General features: G+C 45.7%; 1 protein-coding gene and 1 long non-coding RNA gene across 2 annotated transcripts in view; one reads left to right on the forward strand and one right to left on the reverse strand.

The window, feature by feature from the left end:
- Positions 1 to 19,756, reverse strand: part of LOC141144391 (uncharacterized) — a 55,942-nt gene that overhangs the window by 17,951 nt on the left and 18,235 nt on the right. The window lies entirely within an intron of this gene.
- RAPGEF5 (Rap guanine nucleotide exchange factor 5) overlaps positions 3,632 to 19,756 on the forward strand; it is a 505,907-nt gene continuing 489,782 nt past the window's right edge. The window contains exon 1 of the mRNA XM_073630037.1: positions 3,632 to 4,033. Coding sequence (XP_073486138.1) covers positions 3,776 to 4,033 — 258 coding nt within the window. The 5' untranslated portion in view covers positions 3,632 to 3,775. The remainder of the gene's footprint in view (positions 4,034 to 19,756) is intronic.

The following is a 19,756-nucleotide window of genomic DNA, read 5'->3' on the forward strand; positions in this document are numbered from 1 at the left end:
CAGAGAACAGGACAGGGTCACTGCAGGCAGGGCACTCAGCAGAGCTTCTCCTTCCATCCCCCGCACTGCACACAGCCTGGGCACTCAACAGATCACCTCATCCTCACAAAGCACATAGCCGAGATCGGATTCCCTTACAGGCACAGGCTCAGTCTTGCACAGTGTGTAGCTGGCTACTGCAGCTGGGCTGCCATTCTAATCTGGAAGTTTCACAGGTCAGAACTGTGGCATAGCAGCCAGCTACACACTGTGCAGATTGAGGCTGTGTCTCTAAAGGAATCCAGTCTCAGCTATGAGTTGTATGGGGAGGAGGAGATCTATTGTGTGTAGTGCAGGGAGTGCCAGGAAGAGGTCATCTAGCGCCCAAGGCAAAGATGATAAACTGCATCCCCCCCATGTGGGAGCATCATGTCTTGGCATAAATCCACCCCCCTCACAAAATAAACAAAACAGCGCTGATCAGCATGCTCATCCCCTAAGCAGAAATTCCCTCTGCAAGACATAATTCTCTCCAAAGATGCAAACACTCCCCTCCTCCCAGTCCAAATCCCCCTCTCAGTGCAAATATTTGCCCCCCAAATCCCGCCTCCTAGCTCAAACCCTACCCCCCATTCCCTCCTCCTGCCTCAAATCCCTCCCAATTCCCCCCTCCTAGCACAAATCTTCCCCACCCAAAAAAGTCACACCTCCTAGCACACATCCTCTTTCCCCTCAAATTTCCCATCCTAGCACAAATCCTTACCCCCAAATCCCCCTCCTAGCACAACCCCCTCCCCCCAATCCCCCCTCTTATCCCATCCCCCCTTCCAACACAAATCCTCACCCCCAAATCCCACCTCTTAGCATAAATCCCCTCTCCCCCAAATCACCCCTCCAAGCTCAAATCCCACCTCGACCCAAATCCCCCTCTTTGCCCAATTGCCCCCCCCCCCCATGACCCATCCCAGCACAAATATCTACCCATCTCAAACTTACAGGTGGAAAATAAGAGCCAGGAGGAGATGTACTGGACTGTGCTCTCCCCACTCCTGTCAGAACAGTAGATGGCACATGATCGCTCTCAGATCGGACTAGACAAGGACTGATTGCCTGCCCCCCTATCTTTACCAAGCACTGCTTACCTCCCAGCAGCAGGGAATGTTGGCAGGGGGCAGGTACAGTCTGTGTACAGTCTGATCTGAGAGCGATCCCATGTCATCTGCTGTATGGTGGATCTGTGTTCTGACAAGAGTGGGAAGAGCACAGCCCACCACACCTTGCACCTGCTCCCGGCTCTCATGTCCCGGCCCGGAGCGCGGGAATGGGGAGCCCAGTGGGCTGGGCACACTGTTTGTGTGTGTGTGGGGGGGAGGGGGGAAAATGGCGCCTCTATCCATTTGCTAGATAGCAGCATGTTTTGTCTGTGGGTGCTTGCACGTGTGGGAAGGTGTGTGATTTACACACTTTCCTACACCATCATAAAGCTCCATTCACACTTATGCGACTTTGGACACATAAAGTCACAAGACAAGTCGCAGCCTTAATGGAAGCCGTTCAAATTTTTGCTACTTAAAGTTGCAGCGACTTTAAAAAGGTTCCTGCACTACTTTGATGCATCTTTCATGCAACTTGAGTGCCATAGACTTCAATGTAAACTCTCAAAAGTCACATGAAAGTCCAGGTGAATGCAGTGTGTCTCCAGGTGAATGCAGTGACGGGAGGTGAATGAGCAGTATGTCTCCAGGTGAATGCAGTGACGGGAGGTGAATGAGCAGTGTGTGTCTCCAGCTGAAAGCAGTGACAGGAGGTGAATGAGAAGCGTGTCTCCAGGTGAATGCAGTGACAGGAGGTGAATGAGAAGCGTGTCTCCAGGTGAATGCAGTGACAGGAGGTGAATGAGAAGCGTGTCTCCAGGTGAATGCAGTGACAGTAGGTGAATGAGCAGTGTGTGTCTCCAGGTGAATGCAGTGATAGGAGGTGAATGAGCAGTGTGTCTCCAGGTAAATGCAGTGATAGGAGGTGAATGAGCAGTGTGTCTCCAGGTGAATGCAGTGATAGGAGGTGAATGAGAAGCATGTCTCCAGGTGAATGCAGTGACAGTAGGTGAATGAGCAGTGTGTGTCTCCAGGTGAATGCAGTGATAGGAGGTGAATGAGCAGTGTGTCTCCAGGTGAATGCAGTGATAGGAGGTGAATGAGCAGTGTGTCTCCAGGTGAATGCAGTGATAGGAGGTGAATGAGCAGTGTGTCTCCAGGTGAATGCAGTGACAGTAGGTGAATGAGCAGTGTGTCCTCGGGTAAATGCAGTGATAGGTGGTGAATGAGCAGTGTGTCTCCAGGTGAATGCAGTGATAGGAGGTGAATGAGCAGTGTGTCTCCAGGTGAATGCAGTGACAGGAGGTGAATGAGAAGCGTGTCTCCAGGTGAATGCAGTGACAGTAGGTGAATGAGCAGTGTGTGTCTCCAGGTGAATGCAGTGATATAAGGTGAATGAGCAGTGTGTGTCTCCAGGTGAATGCAGTGAAGGGAGGTGAATGAGAAGTATGTCTCCAGGTAAATGCAGTGATATGAGGTGAATGAAGAGTGCGTGTCTCCAGGTGAATGCAGTGATGGGAAGTGAATGAAAACTCTGTCTCCAGGTGAATGCCGTGACAGGAGGTGAATGAGAAGTGTGTATCTCTAGGTGAATGCAGTGATATGAGGTGAATGAGAAGTGTGTATCCAGGTGAATGCAGTGATATGAGGTGAATGAGAAGTGTATCTCCAGGTGAATGCAGTGATATGAGATGAATGAGAAGTGTATCTCCAGGTGAATGCACTGATATGAGGTGAATGAGAAGTGTGTATCCAGGTGAATGCAGTGATATGAGGTGAATGAGAAGTGTGTATCCAGGTGAATGCAGTCATATGAGGTGAATGAGAAGTGTGTATCCAGATGAATGCAGTGATATGAGGTGAATGAGAAGTGTGTATCCAGGTGAATGCAGTGATATGAGGTGAATGAGAAGTGTGTATCCAGGTGAATGCAGTGATATGAGGTGAATGAGAAGTGTATCTCCAGGTAAATGTAGTGATATGAGGTGAATGAGAAGTGTGTATCTCCAGGTGAATGCAGTGATATGAGGTGAATGAGAAGTGTATCTCCAGGTAAATGTAGTGATATGAGGTGAATGAGAAGTGTATCTCCAGGTGAATGCAGTGATATGAGATGAATGAGAAGTGTATCTCCAGGTGAATGCAGTGATATGAGATGAATGAGAAGTGTATCTCCAGGTGAATGCACTGATATGAGGTGAATGAGAAGTGTGTATCCAGGTGAATGCAGTGATATGAGGTGAATGAGAAGTGTGTATCCAGGTGAATGCAGTCATATGAGGTGAATGAGAAGTGTGTATCCAGATGAATGCAGTGATATGAGGTGAATGAGAAGTGTGTATCCAGGTGAATGCAGTGATATGAGGTGAATGAGAAGTGTGTATCCAGGTGAATGCAGTGATATGAGGTGAATGAGAAGTGTGTATCCAGGTGAATGCAGTGATATGAGGTGAATGAGAAGTGTGTATCTCCAGGTAAATGTAGTGATATGAGGTGAATGAGAAGTGTGTGCACAGTGGGCTGTGATAGCCGTCGCGTTGCAGTACTCCCCCCCCCCCCCCCCTCTTATCCTCGTATAGAGCCGGCCGGGGTGTGTTTGTGGAGATGCGTCGTCTGACAATAGTAGGTGAGGCTTGAGTCTGCCCGCCGCACACACCGAGCACCGAGCCTGTCACCATCATGTCCCGCACGGCAGAGGCAGTATGACTGCGGGGCGGCAGGTGAGGAGCGGGAAGATGCAGCCGGAGAGCAGCGGAGTCGGTGTGTCCCCCGCCGGAGCCGCCATCCCTCCCCTGTGCCGGAGCCGCAGTGTCCGCGAGCAACAAGCGCAGCTCAAGCACAAGCTGAGGGAACTACCGGCCCTACTGAGGAGCGGCCTGAGCCTGAGGAGACGGAGCTCCGTCTATGGACCGTCACCTGCCCTGTCCGAGCACGACGACACCAACCCCGCCAACGGAGCGGTAAGTGCCCGCAGTGTGTCAGTGTGCTTTCCTCTATATCCAGCTGTAGAGCCGAGTGTCCGTGTACCATGTGAGAGATCTATCATAAATATATATATATATATATATATATATATATATATGTGTCAGTGTGCCCGGGAGAGGGATGGCAGTGTATCGTCTACATTCACCGGGGATCGGTATATATCGGTGTATTCTTATGATGAGTGGATGTAGTGTGTTCTGTAATATTATCCCAGAGAGGGGGCCAGTTCTGTACATTCATCTTGTGATGAGTCTGTCAGTGAATAGAATTTGCAGTATGTCCCTGGTGTCTCCTGTCCATGTCCCCGGTGTCTCCTGTCCATGTCCCCGGTGTCTCCTGTCCATGTCCCCGGTATCTCCTGTAGATGCCCCTCTGTACATTGTTCATGTCCCCTGTACATGTCCCCGGTGTCTCCTGTTCATGTCTCCTGTGTATCCTGTTCATCTCTCCTGTAGATGTCCCCGGTGTACACTGTTCATGTCCCCGTTGTCTCCTGTAGATGTCCCCGGTGTACACTGTTCATGTCCCCGTTGTCTCCTGTAGATGTCCCCGGTGTACACTGTTCATGTCCCCGTTGTCTCCTGTAGATGTCCCCGGTGTACACTGTTCATGTCCCCGTTGTCTCCTGTAGATGTCCCCGGTGTACACTGTTCATGTCCCCGTTGTCTCCTGTAGATGTCCCCGGTGTACACTGTTCATGTCCCCGTTGTCTCCTGTAGATGTCCCCGGTGTACTCTGTTCATGTCCCTGGTGTCTCCTGTACATGTCCCCGGTGTCTCCTGTAGATGTCCCCGGTGTACTCTGTTCATGTCCCTGGTGTCTCCTGTACATGTCCCCGGTGTCTCCTGTAGATGTCCCTGGTGTCTCCTGTACATGTCCCCGGTGTCTCCTGTTCATGTCTCCTGTGTATCCTGTTCATCTCTCCTGTAGATGTCCCCGGTGTACACTGTTCATGTCCCCGTTGTCTCCTGTAGATGTCCCCGGTGTACTCTGTTCATGTCCCTGGTGTCTCCTGTACATGTCCCCGGTGTCTCCTGTAGATGTCCCCGGTGTACTCTGTTCATGTCCCTGGTGTCTCCTGTACATGTCCCCGGTGTCTCCTGTTCATGTCTCCTGTGTATCCTGTTCATCTCTCCTGTAGATGTCCCCGGTGTACACTGTTCATGTCCCCGGTGTCTCCTGTCCATGTCCCCGGTGTACACTGTTCATGTCCCCGGTGTCTCCTGTCCATGTCCCCGGTGTCTCCTGTCCATGTCCCCGGTGTACACTGTTCATGTCCCCGGTGTCTCCTGTTCATGTCCCCGGTGTCTCCTGTCCATGTCCCCGGTGTACACTGTTCATGTCCCCGGTGTCTCCTGTCCATGTCCCCGGTGTCTCCTGTTCATGTCCCCAGTGTACACTGTTCATGTCCCCGGTGTCTCCTGTACATATTCCCGGAGTACACTATACATATCCCCGGAGTACACTGTCAGTGATGTGTCCGGGGCCCCTGTGCATTCAGTCTTTACTCCGGGTTGCAGTGTACCCTGTTCATTACCCAGTGCGTAGCACAGCAGGACCATCCAGCCCCCCCCCCCCCCCCATTCATTTACACAGTATTCAAATATTGTGTTTGTCTTTACCATGCCAGGGAAATGAGAAGGAGCAGCACGCCAGCTCAGCCCATTTATTTACATTACACACAGCACACCCACTGCAATCACACTGTAGCTGGAAGCAACACGCAGTGAAGTCTGTTCATGTCTGGGTTCAGCAGTACTTTACTGTGTCCTCCATATATATATATATATATACACTGCGAGCAACGTGACAGTCCCCCCCCCCCCCCATTACTGTACACTAGTATCCGAACTCCAATGGGCACAGATTGCCCAAGCCCACAACTTACAGGCAGACAATGACACTCATTACAGATATTGTGAGAATGATGTGATAGTCTGAGTGTGTATGAAGAATGAATGGATTTGTCAGCATACATCCGTCCAATCATGTGAGATTCTTTCAGGGCATGTCCACCTTTACACCAGGAGATGTGTACAAGTTTATGATGTTCATCAATTTATTTGCCTCACCTTCACCAGGATTACAATCGCACACACTGAGCTGCTGGAAAAGTCTCCAAATTCCTAATAATAATAAAGGCATAGTCACCTAACGGGACCTTAAAGGTGCTAGAAATGATATCTTTTAAGACCACCAATACAATAAAATCTGTTTTTTTGTTTATACAATAAGTACTAAAAATAACAAAATACAAGAAATCCTTATCTATGCAGAGAACACAAATACAGGAACATTATAGTAAGTGTCCTTCCCGGTGTGACTCTCCCCATATATGACCAGCAGACTACCTCAGATGGGTACAGAATATTCCCATAAATCCATTGGTGGTGGAAGGGAGCAGCCTTCTTCTCTCAACACGTTTCACAGCTTTGCTTCCTCAGGAGACCATTTGAAGGTTAATTTTGTGACAGTAATTTAGGAAATGCTATATCATATGTGTTCTTAATACTAATTGTAAAGAAAAAAACAAAACATACAGATTGTATCAAACTGGTGGTCTTTAAAGATATTTTTTTTTCAGCACCAAGTCCCATTGGGTGTCAGTGGCTTGTTTCCTGTTCACCAGAAGCCACAAACCAGTGTACTGTGTTTAGCACAGGACATCTATATGGAGAAAATACATAGTTTGCCTCTGCCAAACTCTCCTTTAGAAAATGCTAATTTTTTGGCTGACTTTAGTAGCCACATGTTTTTCCATCTCAGTCTCAGTATTAATATAAGAAACAATCAAGTAATAAATCTTTTCAGAAGTCAGCAGTGGCACCCTCCATGTTTCTTTTACTCCAGGTCAGACCATCCCATCCATATCTACTGCAGACAGTGTACAGTAGCTGTGTTCACACCTATGCTTATTTAAGTGTGCTTTCTTAAACGCACTACAGTCCATTTAACATGGTTTCCTATGGAACATGTTAACATCTGTTCGTTTTCCACCAGTGTGCATTTTTGGTTCCATAGACTTCAATGGAAACACATGAAAAATGCAGTGCTTGCGTTTTTGATGCATTTCTGCTGCATTTTTGCTTGTTTTTCCCACAAGATAACAGACAAGAAACGCATTAAAAACACATCAGCCACAACCTGCAGAGGTGTGAAACAGAGATTATGAAGGTTTGTTCCAAAAAATATTCCTAATTTGCAAAGCTAACCATTTCTGATTCTGTTCTCGCCTGTTAGCTTATACTCCAGTAATTGTAATGTGGATTTTAAAAATGACTTGTATATTCTGCTCAAAGCAGATGCTTCAGGGTTTTGCTAGATTGTTGAATAATTCAGAGTTTTATTTCATGGACTCCAGCAGTGGGATCTTGATTCTTGCAGGTCTTGTCTGCCTGTTGTGGCCATTACAAGGGAGGTTTACTGGATCATTTACACAGAATGCAGCAGGAGCAGTGAGACCCTTTTATAGTACAACAGGTGATAGAAAGTTCATGACAGCCATGGACAGAGCCAGAATCTTCATCTGAGAGACCTTTTCATTATAGTCCTTCAGATATCAGAAGGAAGCTTCTAGGGCTGGTTGCACATATATCTGACTTGGATGTGTCCTAAACCACATCAAATTCACATGACATGTGAATGTGACCGGTTCACACATGTCTGGGGTGGCTGCGATGCGGTTTCAGAAAGAGTCCTGTGTGCTTTTGGATCCAGTTCAGGTGCAAATTAAGGCAAACATTTGCACCTGAACTGGTGAACAGGAACGCACCGGACCCTGCACAACCGCAGCCGCACATATATGAACCCGGCCTAAATGTATTCAACCCCACCAGCATCTATTTATAACTGGAATATTAGTTTTGGGAGGAGTGCTTCTTTACCGATAATTAAACAGATACAGCTGAGTCTGCAAATAAATAAATAAATACAAAATGCAGTACATTGGCCTGTTGGATGTATAAAGATTTGTGGCCCTTTGAGACACTGGGAGGTGTTGGACAAAGCAAGGTTGTGCACTCTCTTCCTAAAACCTAGTACACACGATCAGAATATTGGACGAAAAATACTCCTTTAAAAGCAATTGTCTGATAATCTGATGGTTAGCATACAGCTTCCCAGAGCTGATCACGACAGTTCATCCAAACTTATCGAAAGGGACAAACGAAAAGTTTTCTCGTACCATACCAACACATGCGATTTTTGTTTAATCAGTACAGTTTTCATCAGAAAATACAATACAAATGCAATGCAATACATGACATCACTTCCAAATTTTTATTCTGTCATAGGAAAATTTTCATAACTTTAGTAAGCTCTTTATTTTCTATATAGAGACTAGCATGCAAAAAAACAAAAAACAAAAAAACAGATAATCATTTGCACTGATATAACATACCGAAGTATGTCGGTGACTCTGGGAAGAACCTATATAATGTTTCATATAATTCTGAACCCATGAGCTGTATAGTAGTAAATGGCATTGGAGTTATCAAAGTGAATCCATCCAATTATCCTCAAGGCTACTCAGCACTCAGCAGGGTCTTTATCAGATAAAGCAAAGGACACACTGCAGCAACTCATAACTGCTAATCAGCATCCATCTTCCATTTCTATAACCCACACCAACTAATAAGAATACATTTTGTACTGCATGTTGCATCGTGATTACACTTTTTTAATTTGCATGTAAAACCTTCCTTCCTGCTTTTCTACAGTTCTGTTACTGGAAACTGTTTTTCTTATGTCTGCCTGGAGAGGAATATCACTTAGCCACATACAAAATGTGTCTTTGCAATGACTCAGTCCCTGGGTCTTTGGATTTCAATACACTGCACATGTGACACTGGTCTACCTTCATCTATTATACAATATTCCAAAGTGCCTGTTTTATTGCACTAGCAGTATGCCAGCACTTCTTAGTTACTGAAATTAGCCATGTGCGGAATTCATTTGCACCATGAACGTACTCAAGTAGTACATTTACAACCATTAACACACTACAATGACTTTTCTTTCACATCAGCTACCCACACCAAAGTCTTCTTCTGTTAGTTTGATTTAGAGGTATGACAGGAGCTTCTTATGCTGCATCTGACATTGAAACCCTAACTGGTTTGCTTTTAGTTTCCACTGTGTATTGTTAATAATTTCATCCTTTGTTGTGTCTCCAGGCTGCTGGTCTCCTGCAGCCCCTTCGCTTCTACTTCCTGTCTAAATTGTAGTGATGGCTACATGGTATTTTTCATAATGTGCTTTGTTTGAAGGTGACAACAGTTGACCATATCTGTAATGAAAAGGCCACTTGTAGCCTTGTTGAGAACATAACTGAGAGACAGGGACAGAACATTGTCACCCCATGACAGGAAGTGCCTAAAATAGAACCTTTATGGTAGGATCATCGAATATTATTCCAATGAAAGATGCATATTTTAACATTTAGAAAATTACATCTGAAATTATATTGATATGTTAAAGCTTATGTGAGATTTTAGTGATTGGGTTTACAGATACTTGAAGCACTATGGTAGTTTGTCTGTATTGTGGTTCTCCTGGGCCTGTCCCAGTGTATTAGGAAGTTTGCACACTCTGTTAGAGCTGAATTTGTATTAGCTAACAGAGATGCTGCTTGCTCTGTATTTTGAAGATCCTCTAGCATGTTCATCTTGAGATACCTACAAACACTACTACAAACACCACTAATGCAGATGCCAATGATCTTTTTATTGAAACATTGTGGTACAGACATGCATGTTTGCAGCAGTCATTAGCAGAAGGGCAGCACTTCACAGACACCCCGGACAGTAGCCCATTTCGGAGAAATTAATACCAGTTATCATCTGACTGCACTGCAGTGTTATTTCATGCAGGAGTGTGTGTAGCAGTTTGGGATGGTCTTCAGAGACACAGAGGGCTTTTTTTTACATGAAATACATAGGTACTATGAGTGCCCTTCTAACCTCATTCTGATGGTAATTGGCTGTCTCTTGGGCACATATGATTATGACACCAGATATCACAGCTTAGTATAAAACAGAATGGAAAACCTAACTGCACAATAACCACCTCTGCTTCTGTATGTGGCCATTGATCAACCATTCCATTTATTCCCATGTGACCCATCGATATTATGGAAATTCAGCCAGGCCTCTGATCTTCCAAATTACGTTTATCTATTATTCTGGTCATCTACACAACTGTGTCATCATTCAATACAGTGATAATTTTGATGGAAGACTCACATCTCATGACAGTTGATGCATTTTTATTGAAAGGTTATAATAAGTCCTGGTAATAAATCCGGTGAAATTCAGCCGAATTATTTTTTGTTGTGTTGACCAATTGAAATACAAAATATAAAAGATTGTTTTAAACAAAATGATTTTATTGGATTGCTTATCTTTGTGTTTGGCCTGCCCAATCTGCATGTTAACACTAAGAAATCATTTGATTCCTGCATCAGGCTGGGTTCACACTGGTGCGACACGACAGCCGTCCTACTTTGGATCCGACTTTGCCCTGCGACATGAAGCCGGCATGTGTCCGACTTTCAATGAACGGGGATCCGACTTGGATCCCCGCCAATGCCGGCATTGTGTTTGGTATGAATCTTTAGGGGGGAACTCCGCGCCAAATTTTAAATAAAAAACCGGCATGGGTTCCCCCTCCAGAGGCATACCAGGCCCTTGGGTCTGGTATGGACCTTGAGGGGAACCCCCTACGCCGAAAAAACGGCGTGGGGGGTCGCCCCCAATCCATACCAGACCCTTATCCGAGCACGCAGCCCGGCCGGACAGGAATGGGGGTGGGGACGAGCGAGCGCCCCCCCCCTCCTGAACCGTACCAGGCCGCATGCCCTCAACATGGGGGGTGGTGCCTTGGGGGAGGGGGGCGCGCTGCGGCCCCCCCACCCCAAAGCACCTTGTCCCCATGTTGATGAGGACAAGGGCCTCTTCCCGACAACCCTGGCCGTTGGTTGTCGGGGTCTGCGGGCGGGGGCTTATCGGAATCCGGGAGCCCCCTTTAATAAGGGAGCCCCCAGATCCCGGCCCCCCACCCTTTGTGAATGAGTATGGGGTACAGCGTACCCCTACCCATTCACCTAGGAAAAAAGTGTCAATTTAAAAAAAAACACTACACAGATTTTTAAAGCATTTTATTAGACAGCTCCGGGGGTCTTCTTCCGACTTCGGGGGTCTCTCCGGTTCTTCTCCACGCTCTCCGGATCTTCTGCCGGGCTCCTCCGCTCTCTTCTGCTCTTTTGCCGCTCTTTTGCTAAAGCGGAGGAGCCTGGTCTTCAATCTTCTGCCTTCTGCCTTCTGCCTTCTGCCTTCTGCCTTCTTCTCCTGATGTTGACACGACGCTCTCCCCGGCTGGAATGCTCTCTGTGCGCTCTGCTCTGACTTATATAGGCGGTGACCCCGCCCCCTTATGCCGTCACAGTCCCTGGGCATGCTGGGACTGTGACGGCATAAGGGGGCGTGGTCATCACCCGATGACCACGCCCCCTTATGCCGTCACAGTCCCAGCATGCCCAGGGACTGTGACGGCATAAGGGGGCGGGGTCACCGCCTATATAAGTCAGAGCAGAGCGCACAGAGAGCATTCCAGCCGGGGAGAGCGTCGTGTCAACATCAGGAGAAGAGGGCAGAAGGCAGAAGGCAGAAGGCAGAAGGCAGAAGATTGAAGACCAGGCTCCTCCGCTTTAGCAAAAGAGCGGCAAAAGAGCAGAAGAGAGCGGAGGAGCCCGGCAGAAGATCCGGAGAGCGTGGAGAAGAACCGGAGAGACCCCCGAAGTCGGAAGAAGACCCCCGGAGCTGTCTAATAAAATGCTTTAAAAATCTGTGTAGTGTTTTTTTTTAAATTGACACTTTTCCTAGGTGAATGGGTAGGGGTACGCTGTACCCCATACTCATTCACATAGGGTGGGGGGCCGGGATCTGGGGGCTCCCTTATTAAAGGGGGCTCCCGGATTCCGATAAGCCCCCGCCCGCAGACCCCGACAACCAACGGCCAGGGTTGTCGGGAAGAGGCCCTTGTCCTCATCAACATGGGGACAAGGTGCTTTGGGGTGGGGGGCCGCAGCGCGCCCCCTCCCCCAAAGCACCAACCCCCCATGTTGAGGGCATGCGGCCTGGTACGGTTCAGGAGGGGGGGGGGGCGCTCGCTCGTCCCCACCCCCATTCCTGTCCGGCCGGGCTGCTTGCTCGGATAAGGGTCTGGTATGGATTGGGGGGGACCCCCACGCCGCTTTTATCGGCGTAGGGGGTTCCCCTCAAGATCCATACCAGACCCAAGGGCCTGGTATGCTCTTGGAGGGGGAACCCATGCCGGTTTTTTATTTAAAATTTGGCGCGGAGTTCCCCCTCAAGAACATCTGAGCACAAGTCGCGTGCCAAAGTCGGATCATGCAAGACGGCAATCCGACTTTGATCCGACTTCAATGATAGTCAATAGGCTGAAGTAGGATCAAAGTCGGACCAAAGTAGTACAGGGAGCATTTCTAAAGTCGGAACGACTTGTGTCGGACCAGTTAGGACGGCTCCCATAGGGAAACATTAAATTTCACACGTCATGCGACATGAGCTCCCAATGTCGGAGCGTTTGTCGGACCAGTGTGAACCCAGCCTCAATGCTAAAGAGCATAGATGGAGAAATCTCTGCTTCTGGCTATCTCCCCTGCTGGCTATTGCTGCTCCCTCAGCTGTCAGAATGCCCAAACAGTGACTGTGGTTGATTGGCTGCAGTTACTGTTCAGCTGAAAACTTTCCATCATTCACCTTTGAATTTCAGATTAAAGTGTGTCTCTGTGTCTGGGTGATACCACCTGCTGAATGAGCCAAAATGTAAACCCTGTGTCCACCATAAGTAACAGTGGGGTTGATTTGTGCCGCGCACACACGACCAGACTTTCCATCAGACTTGGTCCGGTTGACCGGACTCCGGCAGACAATTCGATCATGTGTGGGCTCCAGCGGACTTTTTTTCCCCAAAAGTCCGACGGACCTAGAAATAAAACATGTTTCGAATCTTTCCAACGGACTCTAGTACGGTCGAAAAATCAGCTCGTCTGTATGCTAGTCCGACGGACAAAAACCGACGCTAGGGCAGCTATTGGCTACTGGCTATCAACTTCCTTATTTTAGTCTGGTCGTACGTCATCACATATGAATCCGTCGGACTTTGGTGTGATCGTGTGTAGGCAAGTCCATTCGTTATTAAAGTCCGCCGAAAGTCCGTCGGACCAGTCCGGTCGAAAAGTTCGCTCATGTGTACGTGGCATTACTAAAACTGAAGAGTGCAAAATCTTGTGCATCTCTGCAAGGAAACCAATCAGCTTCCAGGTGTTTTTGACAAAGCTTAACTGAACAAGCTGAAGCAGTTTTAGTAAATCTCCCCCATTGTGTTACTGAGATTGATGTTTCTGCTATGTATCATCAGCCTTAACCATTCACTGGTAGTTGTTCAGTCCTTCTTATTTCCACTGTCCAGAACCTGTACATACAGGAAAGTCTACCATGCTCTTTCTGTATTGTTTCTCTAGTTGAACATGACTATGAGCTGTGTGTCATACTTATGATTATGTTTATTTGATCACTATTACAAAATCTGTTCATTTTATTCAAGCTTTTTTGGAACATTCTTAGCACCAGGCTTCCTCTTTATGGTGTGATGGTTGTGCTGTAGTCATTTGTTTTGTGTGTTCAAAAAGGACTAGTCATGTCACCGAGGGAAAAGTAATTTTGAAGTTATTGTCATTTTCACTTCCCCTTAAAATGTATTATGTTTTGTAGTTTCTAAAGGGAAGTGAACTAAAAACCGTTATGTCAGTGTTTATAGGATTATTTTACCCATTGGAGGCTACCACTGAGATCTCTTCACCAGAGTTCCAAGAGCTTCCCTTCTGCTGTCATATTAAGACCATGTGAGATGTTCTCACTTTTGGCTTTACTTTCTCAAAAAGCAGCAGTAACAAAAAGAGCCTCAGTGGTGCTTAGAGCTTAGAACTCAAAAGCTGCGAAGATGTCAGTGATGGAGTCCTCAAGATATATATATATGAAGCTGGAGGATGACTTCATACAAGACTGAAATACAACCTGAGCCCACAGAGTAGTCAATGGTGATTTGTGAAGCAGTAGGTAAAGTGTATTTTAAGGCAAAACATTTTTCTGTTTACAGTAGGGATGGATTAGAACCCTATTTTTTTTAGCTACCCTGGACCCCATGAAAGAGCTTTCTCTTTACTAACTGTCACAATGACAACAGATTTACTAGTAAGGAAGTCATTAAGACCCCTTTCACACTGAGGCACTTTACATGCGCTTTAGCGCTAAAAATAGTGCCTGCAAAGTGCCCTGAAAGAGCCGCTACCGTCTCTCCAATGTGAAAGCCCTGAGGGCTTTCACGCTGGAGCGGTTCGCTGTCAGGGCACTCAAAAAAGTCCTGCAAGCAGCATCTTTGAGGCGCTGTAGGAGTGGTGAATACACCGCTCCTAAAGCGCCCCTGCCCATTGAAATCAGTGGGCAGCGCCAGCAAAGCACCGCTGGAGCTGCGCTTTGCGGGCGCTTTCAAACCTTCTTTGGCCGTTAGCGGGGGTTAAAAGTGCCCCTGCTAGTGGCTGAAAAGCGCCACAAAAACAACGGTAAATCGCCGATAAAAATAGTGCCGCCGACGCCCAGTGCTGCTCAGTGTGAAAGTGCCCTAAAAGTTAAACCCAGGACCAGGAGCCTGTATTCACTGTATCTGGTTTCCTACAGTACACAGAACATGGAAATGCAATTATTATGGTAAGTATATACTGCTAAATACCCTTTCTTAGCAGCAGTATATAGCATTCTTGTGATGCCTATCAGTGTCTGGTTAATGCTTGTAGGAGGAGTTTTCATTCTCCTCTGATTGTCCTATGAGTCTGCATGACCCCTGACCCTCTGTCTGGACAGTGCTGATCACATGCACCCTTCCAAGGGGAAAAAAAAACTCTTTAGCAATACACATCAAACTAAGCATGTGCAGAGTGACACCAAAGGCTCTGTACTATTAGGAGATGGATTGGGGACAGTGGAAGAAGGGGGAGGATCAGAGAAGACAGGATCAAGCAGCCTTTTTACACAATGCAGAGGATTAACCCCTTAGGTTCCACAGTGAGTGTAACAAGTATGCTTTACTGCATACACAGACTAATTTTACTGTTGTGGGTTTAGTAACACTTTAAATCAGCAGCAGAGGCACAGACAGCAATAAAGTTGGATAGGGTTCTAGCTTTTACCTGTTACCGAAAAAAATAATCATTTTGGTTTCTGTCTATTTTGCAGATTAGCTCTCCTTTCGTGCCCCTTAAATATTTGTCACCCGGACAGTAAGGCTGCCATACAAGGCTTGAATTTTGCCCAATTTAGCATGCCTTTGTTAACACCGCCCGACGCAGCAAAAATGGATTGAGCAATCCAATTTTGTCAGAGGCCAGGTGGAAAATTGTTGGCCAAACAGTTCCTGCATTCAGTCAGATGCAGACAGCTTTTGGATATTCTGAGAGCCGTGGGGACCAGCAAGGGAGATTCGTCCATCTGTGCTGTTAGTGTGGATGAAGGAATATGTTGAAATTGTTTTTTTAAGCCCACTGGCTCAATGACCAGCTTGGTGAGGGGAAATCTGGTCATTGGAGCTCCAAATAGCAGTAAAACCCAGCACAGGGGTCCCAAACCTTCCTTTTTCAATCCAAAATTTAAATAAAAAACGTTTTGGCTGGACATACACTTTAGGATTTCTGTCATTGCCACTGTAGATAACTGATGCAAAGAATATGAATAACCTAAAAAGGAAGCATGTGGATAGAATTCTTCAGTTTTGTCCCTTGAGCAGTAATTTGAGTTGGCTCTACCTAATGCTATCCCAGAGGACCCATGATATATTACCTTCCAGTGACACAACTAGTTTATCTGTGATGTTCTTAACAGTAACTGTGTTTGCACGATGAGAAATTCTCTTGTATTATATTAAGAAAGTGGTGGATACATTTGTCTGTTTATGCTCATTACTGTCATGTAAAGACAGCTCCAATTAAGAATTTCCAAGACAGGGAACATGAAACAAAATAAAACACATTTTATTACAAGTAAGGTAAAATGTTTTGTTACATGTGGAATAATTTGTTTACTTTACAGATTATCTTTGCTGTAATTGCAGCGGGTTGCTGTTGTCTTTTAGGGGCATTTAGGTGTTGAGGGTATCTTTGATTTAGGTGTGTGTTTTTAGACATGTCACATTACGGTAATGTTTATGACAATGTTTGTTCTTCTCTTTAAAATATACACTTCACATAAACAGGAATACACAAGTTGCATTGTATTTTTGAGTAAAAAAAGTACACTTTTCTTACCAATATTTAAAAAATTGCTACTTTTATGCTGTTTTAGCCTAGGCTAAATTCGCACTGTGTGGATATTTCATGTCATACAGTCAGACAGACTGAAATCATTATTAAACCCAAAAGCAAACATCTATTACATTTCACCTTACCAATTCTTACATGGTGCATGGCTGCATTAGAGCCCTTTCACCCTGGGGTGAGGCGGCATTGGCGGTAAAACGCTGCTATTATTAGCGGCATTTTACCGTCAGTATTCGCCCGCTAGCGGGGCGGTTTTACCCCCCGCTAGCAGCCGAGAAAGGGTTAAATACCACCGCAAAGCGCCTCCGCATAGCCGCGCCGTCCCATTGATTTCAATGGGCAGGAGCGGTGAAGGAGCGGTATACACTCCGCTCCTTCACCGCTCCGAAGATGCTGCTAGCAGGACTTTTTTTACCGTCCTGCCAGCGCATCGCTCCAGTGTGAAAGCCCTCGGGGCTTTCACACTGGAATGAAAGCAGCGGCACTTTCGGGTCAGTTTGCAGGCGCTATTATTAGCGCAATAGCGCCTGCAAACTGCCCCAGTGTGAAAGGGCTCTTAGTTTTTTTTTTTCTTTTTAGGCTTTCTTTCCTTTAGTTTCACCAGGTGATCCAGCCAATTAGTCTGTTTTTCGACAGAACAAGCTGTCCTTAAAGTGAAAGTTCAGCCAAAACACTAAACCTACTCTCAGCCACATTCTAAGCCTAATCTATCTAGCCTTGTAAAGAAGAGATCTCTATACTTACCTATTATGCAGCCTCTCCAATCCAGTCCCATGCTGTCAGCAACGACTTCAGTGTTTGGGAGTGTGCAGAAGAGACAGCGGACAAAGGAAGCCCCATAGTAAGTCTGTGGGTGACATCACTTCCCAGGCATTTCACAGCCATTGTCGGCTTTCCCGCTGTGTACAGCAGCCGCCACTGGAGACTGGACTGGATCGGCTCCAGAAAAGGTAAGGATAGCGATTTTTTTTTTTTTCTTTACAGGGCTAGATAGATTAGATTTAAGAGTGTGGCAGAGAATAGGTTTAGTGTTAGGTTTTTGCTGAACTTCCTCTTTGAAGCAGAGCTTCACCCAAAAGGGGAAGTTCTGCTTGTCTGCCTCCTCACCCCCTCCTCTTCTGGGGGTAGTGGTTCCTGATTTCGACAGGTACCTGCTCCCACTTGTGTTCAGATTTCTTCATCAATCTGAGCGCAAGTTTTACCCCCCTTCCCCTGCAGCCTTCTGGAACACATCACAGGTCCCTGAAGGCTGTGGCCCAGGGGTTGTAAAATGCCCAGGTCTGTGTAGTCATACATGTTCTGATTTCTTGTGGGCTGAATGAGAGAAATCAATAGATTCCCCTATTCATGCACTGCATCTGATTGGAAGCACGAATGGAGAAAAGGCAGATGAATGAAAGCTCCAACTCCTCCATAGATTGTTTTCTATTTCATGGTAAAGCTCCTCTGAATGGAGAAGGTGACAAATACATATGACAGGTCCCACAGCTCTATTAACCCCAGCAGCACCAGGAGATTATGGCACCGAGGGGGGGGTTGGAGGACAGAAGATTTCAACTGAATTTGCGAGGAACATATCACATTGATTGTAAGTTACATCCCTTGTGCTGATTTCATTTAAAACATTTTTGACTAAACTTAGACTTTACAAGTAGTGGCAGTGTCTCTTTGAGTTTAATTCAGATATTCCTGTACATTTAGGTTGGATATTGTTTTAAATTGTTTTAAACCTCAGTGGATATTTTAAGCGGTTTTAAACCCCGGATGTTCAAAAAAAAACTTGCAAGGCAATGCCATAATGGCAAACTAGCACATTATAAAATACTCACCTTGGAACAAAGCCCTGCAGCGCTGTAAAGTCACCGCTGAAAAGGCTGACATGTTCTGTCTGTCTTCCGGGCTCGTGACCTCCGGCTATGTGATTGGCCGGGGCTGCGATGATGTCACTCCCGCTCATGCGTGCGGGAGCCTTTGGTTCCGGCACAAAGCTCTGACCTTCTGGCAAGATATGCCGGAGCTTCAAAGCGCACGCGCCAGAGCAAAGGGAAGATAGGTTATGTGAAAATTACATCTTCAGTAAATCAGAACTATAAAATCTACTGTCTCAGAGTTTATGAAGTAAAAACTGCCTGTAGTGACTAGACTAGTGCGACCTGTTCAGTGTTTCATTTCAATTTTCACACTGTCAATTTCCAGTGCAGATATGGATGTTGTTGAACAGCACAGACAGTTCATACTACTAGTCTAGATGCTTTCATAAATGAGACTCTAGTGTATTTAATTTACGTGTATCTAAGTGCAGAGATATTCTTTATATACCAGAAGACACAGCCAGTTCCTCCCATCTCTTAACAGGAATGAGCTGTTTTGGGCGATGATCACTAATGATGATAAAGCATGGCTTTTATTTTAGTGATGATCTCTTTACTGAAATTGTCTTTCATTATATTAAGCCAGTAATATGACATATCATTTGTAGAGTAGGTTAAGAAATCACATTAGCACTGATTACCGGCGTTGAAAGCCTTGGTTGGCTTTTTCTGGTGCAGACATAGTTGGAAATAAAACTTTCATTTTCATATCATTAGGCTGACCAAAGATTTAATGAGCTCAGCAGTAGAAAGTGGCTGTACAATAAACATTAGAAGGAATGCATCAGCAGAAAATTAGTGTGGCTTTTATCTGACTACAGAGGAGATGAGATTGGGGTGGGAATCCATTGCAGGTTGTCTAGTGTGGAAAGCTCAGCCATGGGTCCTTTTGTTAGAAATTGCGTGGGGCACCAATACTGGACCTGTTTTTTTTTTGTTTTTGTTTTTTTATGATGTGAACCTTTCACATTCTTTTTAACATATTGTAGAGAAAAGTGCATCTGCAAAGCTACTGTATGAAAAACATATGTGATGTGCGCAGAAAAGGATTTGGTTTTGAGTCGCACAGAGAAGTTAATGGTAATTAGGTCTATGACTGATCAGACCCTGAAATTTCAGGTGAATGACAAACTGAAGAGAACTAGCTGATTTTATTTTCAGAAGCTTTATTGTGAGCCACACACGAGTTGGCGGCTGAACTCACTAAAGTTTGTAGCATGGCATTTTATAAACATGTATTTTGTTTTTTATTTTTATAATTCACATCTCTTCTAAGGTTTACAATTTTATGGTTAATTCCCTATTGTTTCCTGTTGTAATCACAGGCATAAGATCAAATCCATGGTTCCAATGTGTGCTTTTGACATAGTTTCAGTATTATTTATGTACAGAGATGGAAGAAATTAAAGTGGATCTTCACTCTCTCAATCAACTTTAAC

This window comes from Aquarana catesbeiana, linkage group LG05, assembly GCF_042186555.1.
Source record: "Aquarana catesbeiana isolate 2022-GZ linkage group LG05, ASM4218655v1, whole genome shotgun sequence".
Taxonomy (NCBI): domain Eukaryota; kingdom Metazoa; phylum Chordata; class Amphibia; order Anura; family Ranidae; genus Aquarana; species Aquarana catesbeiana.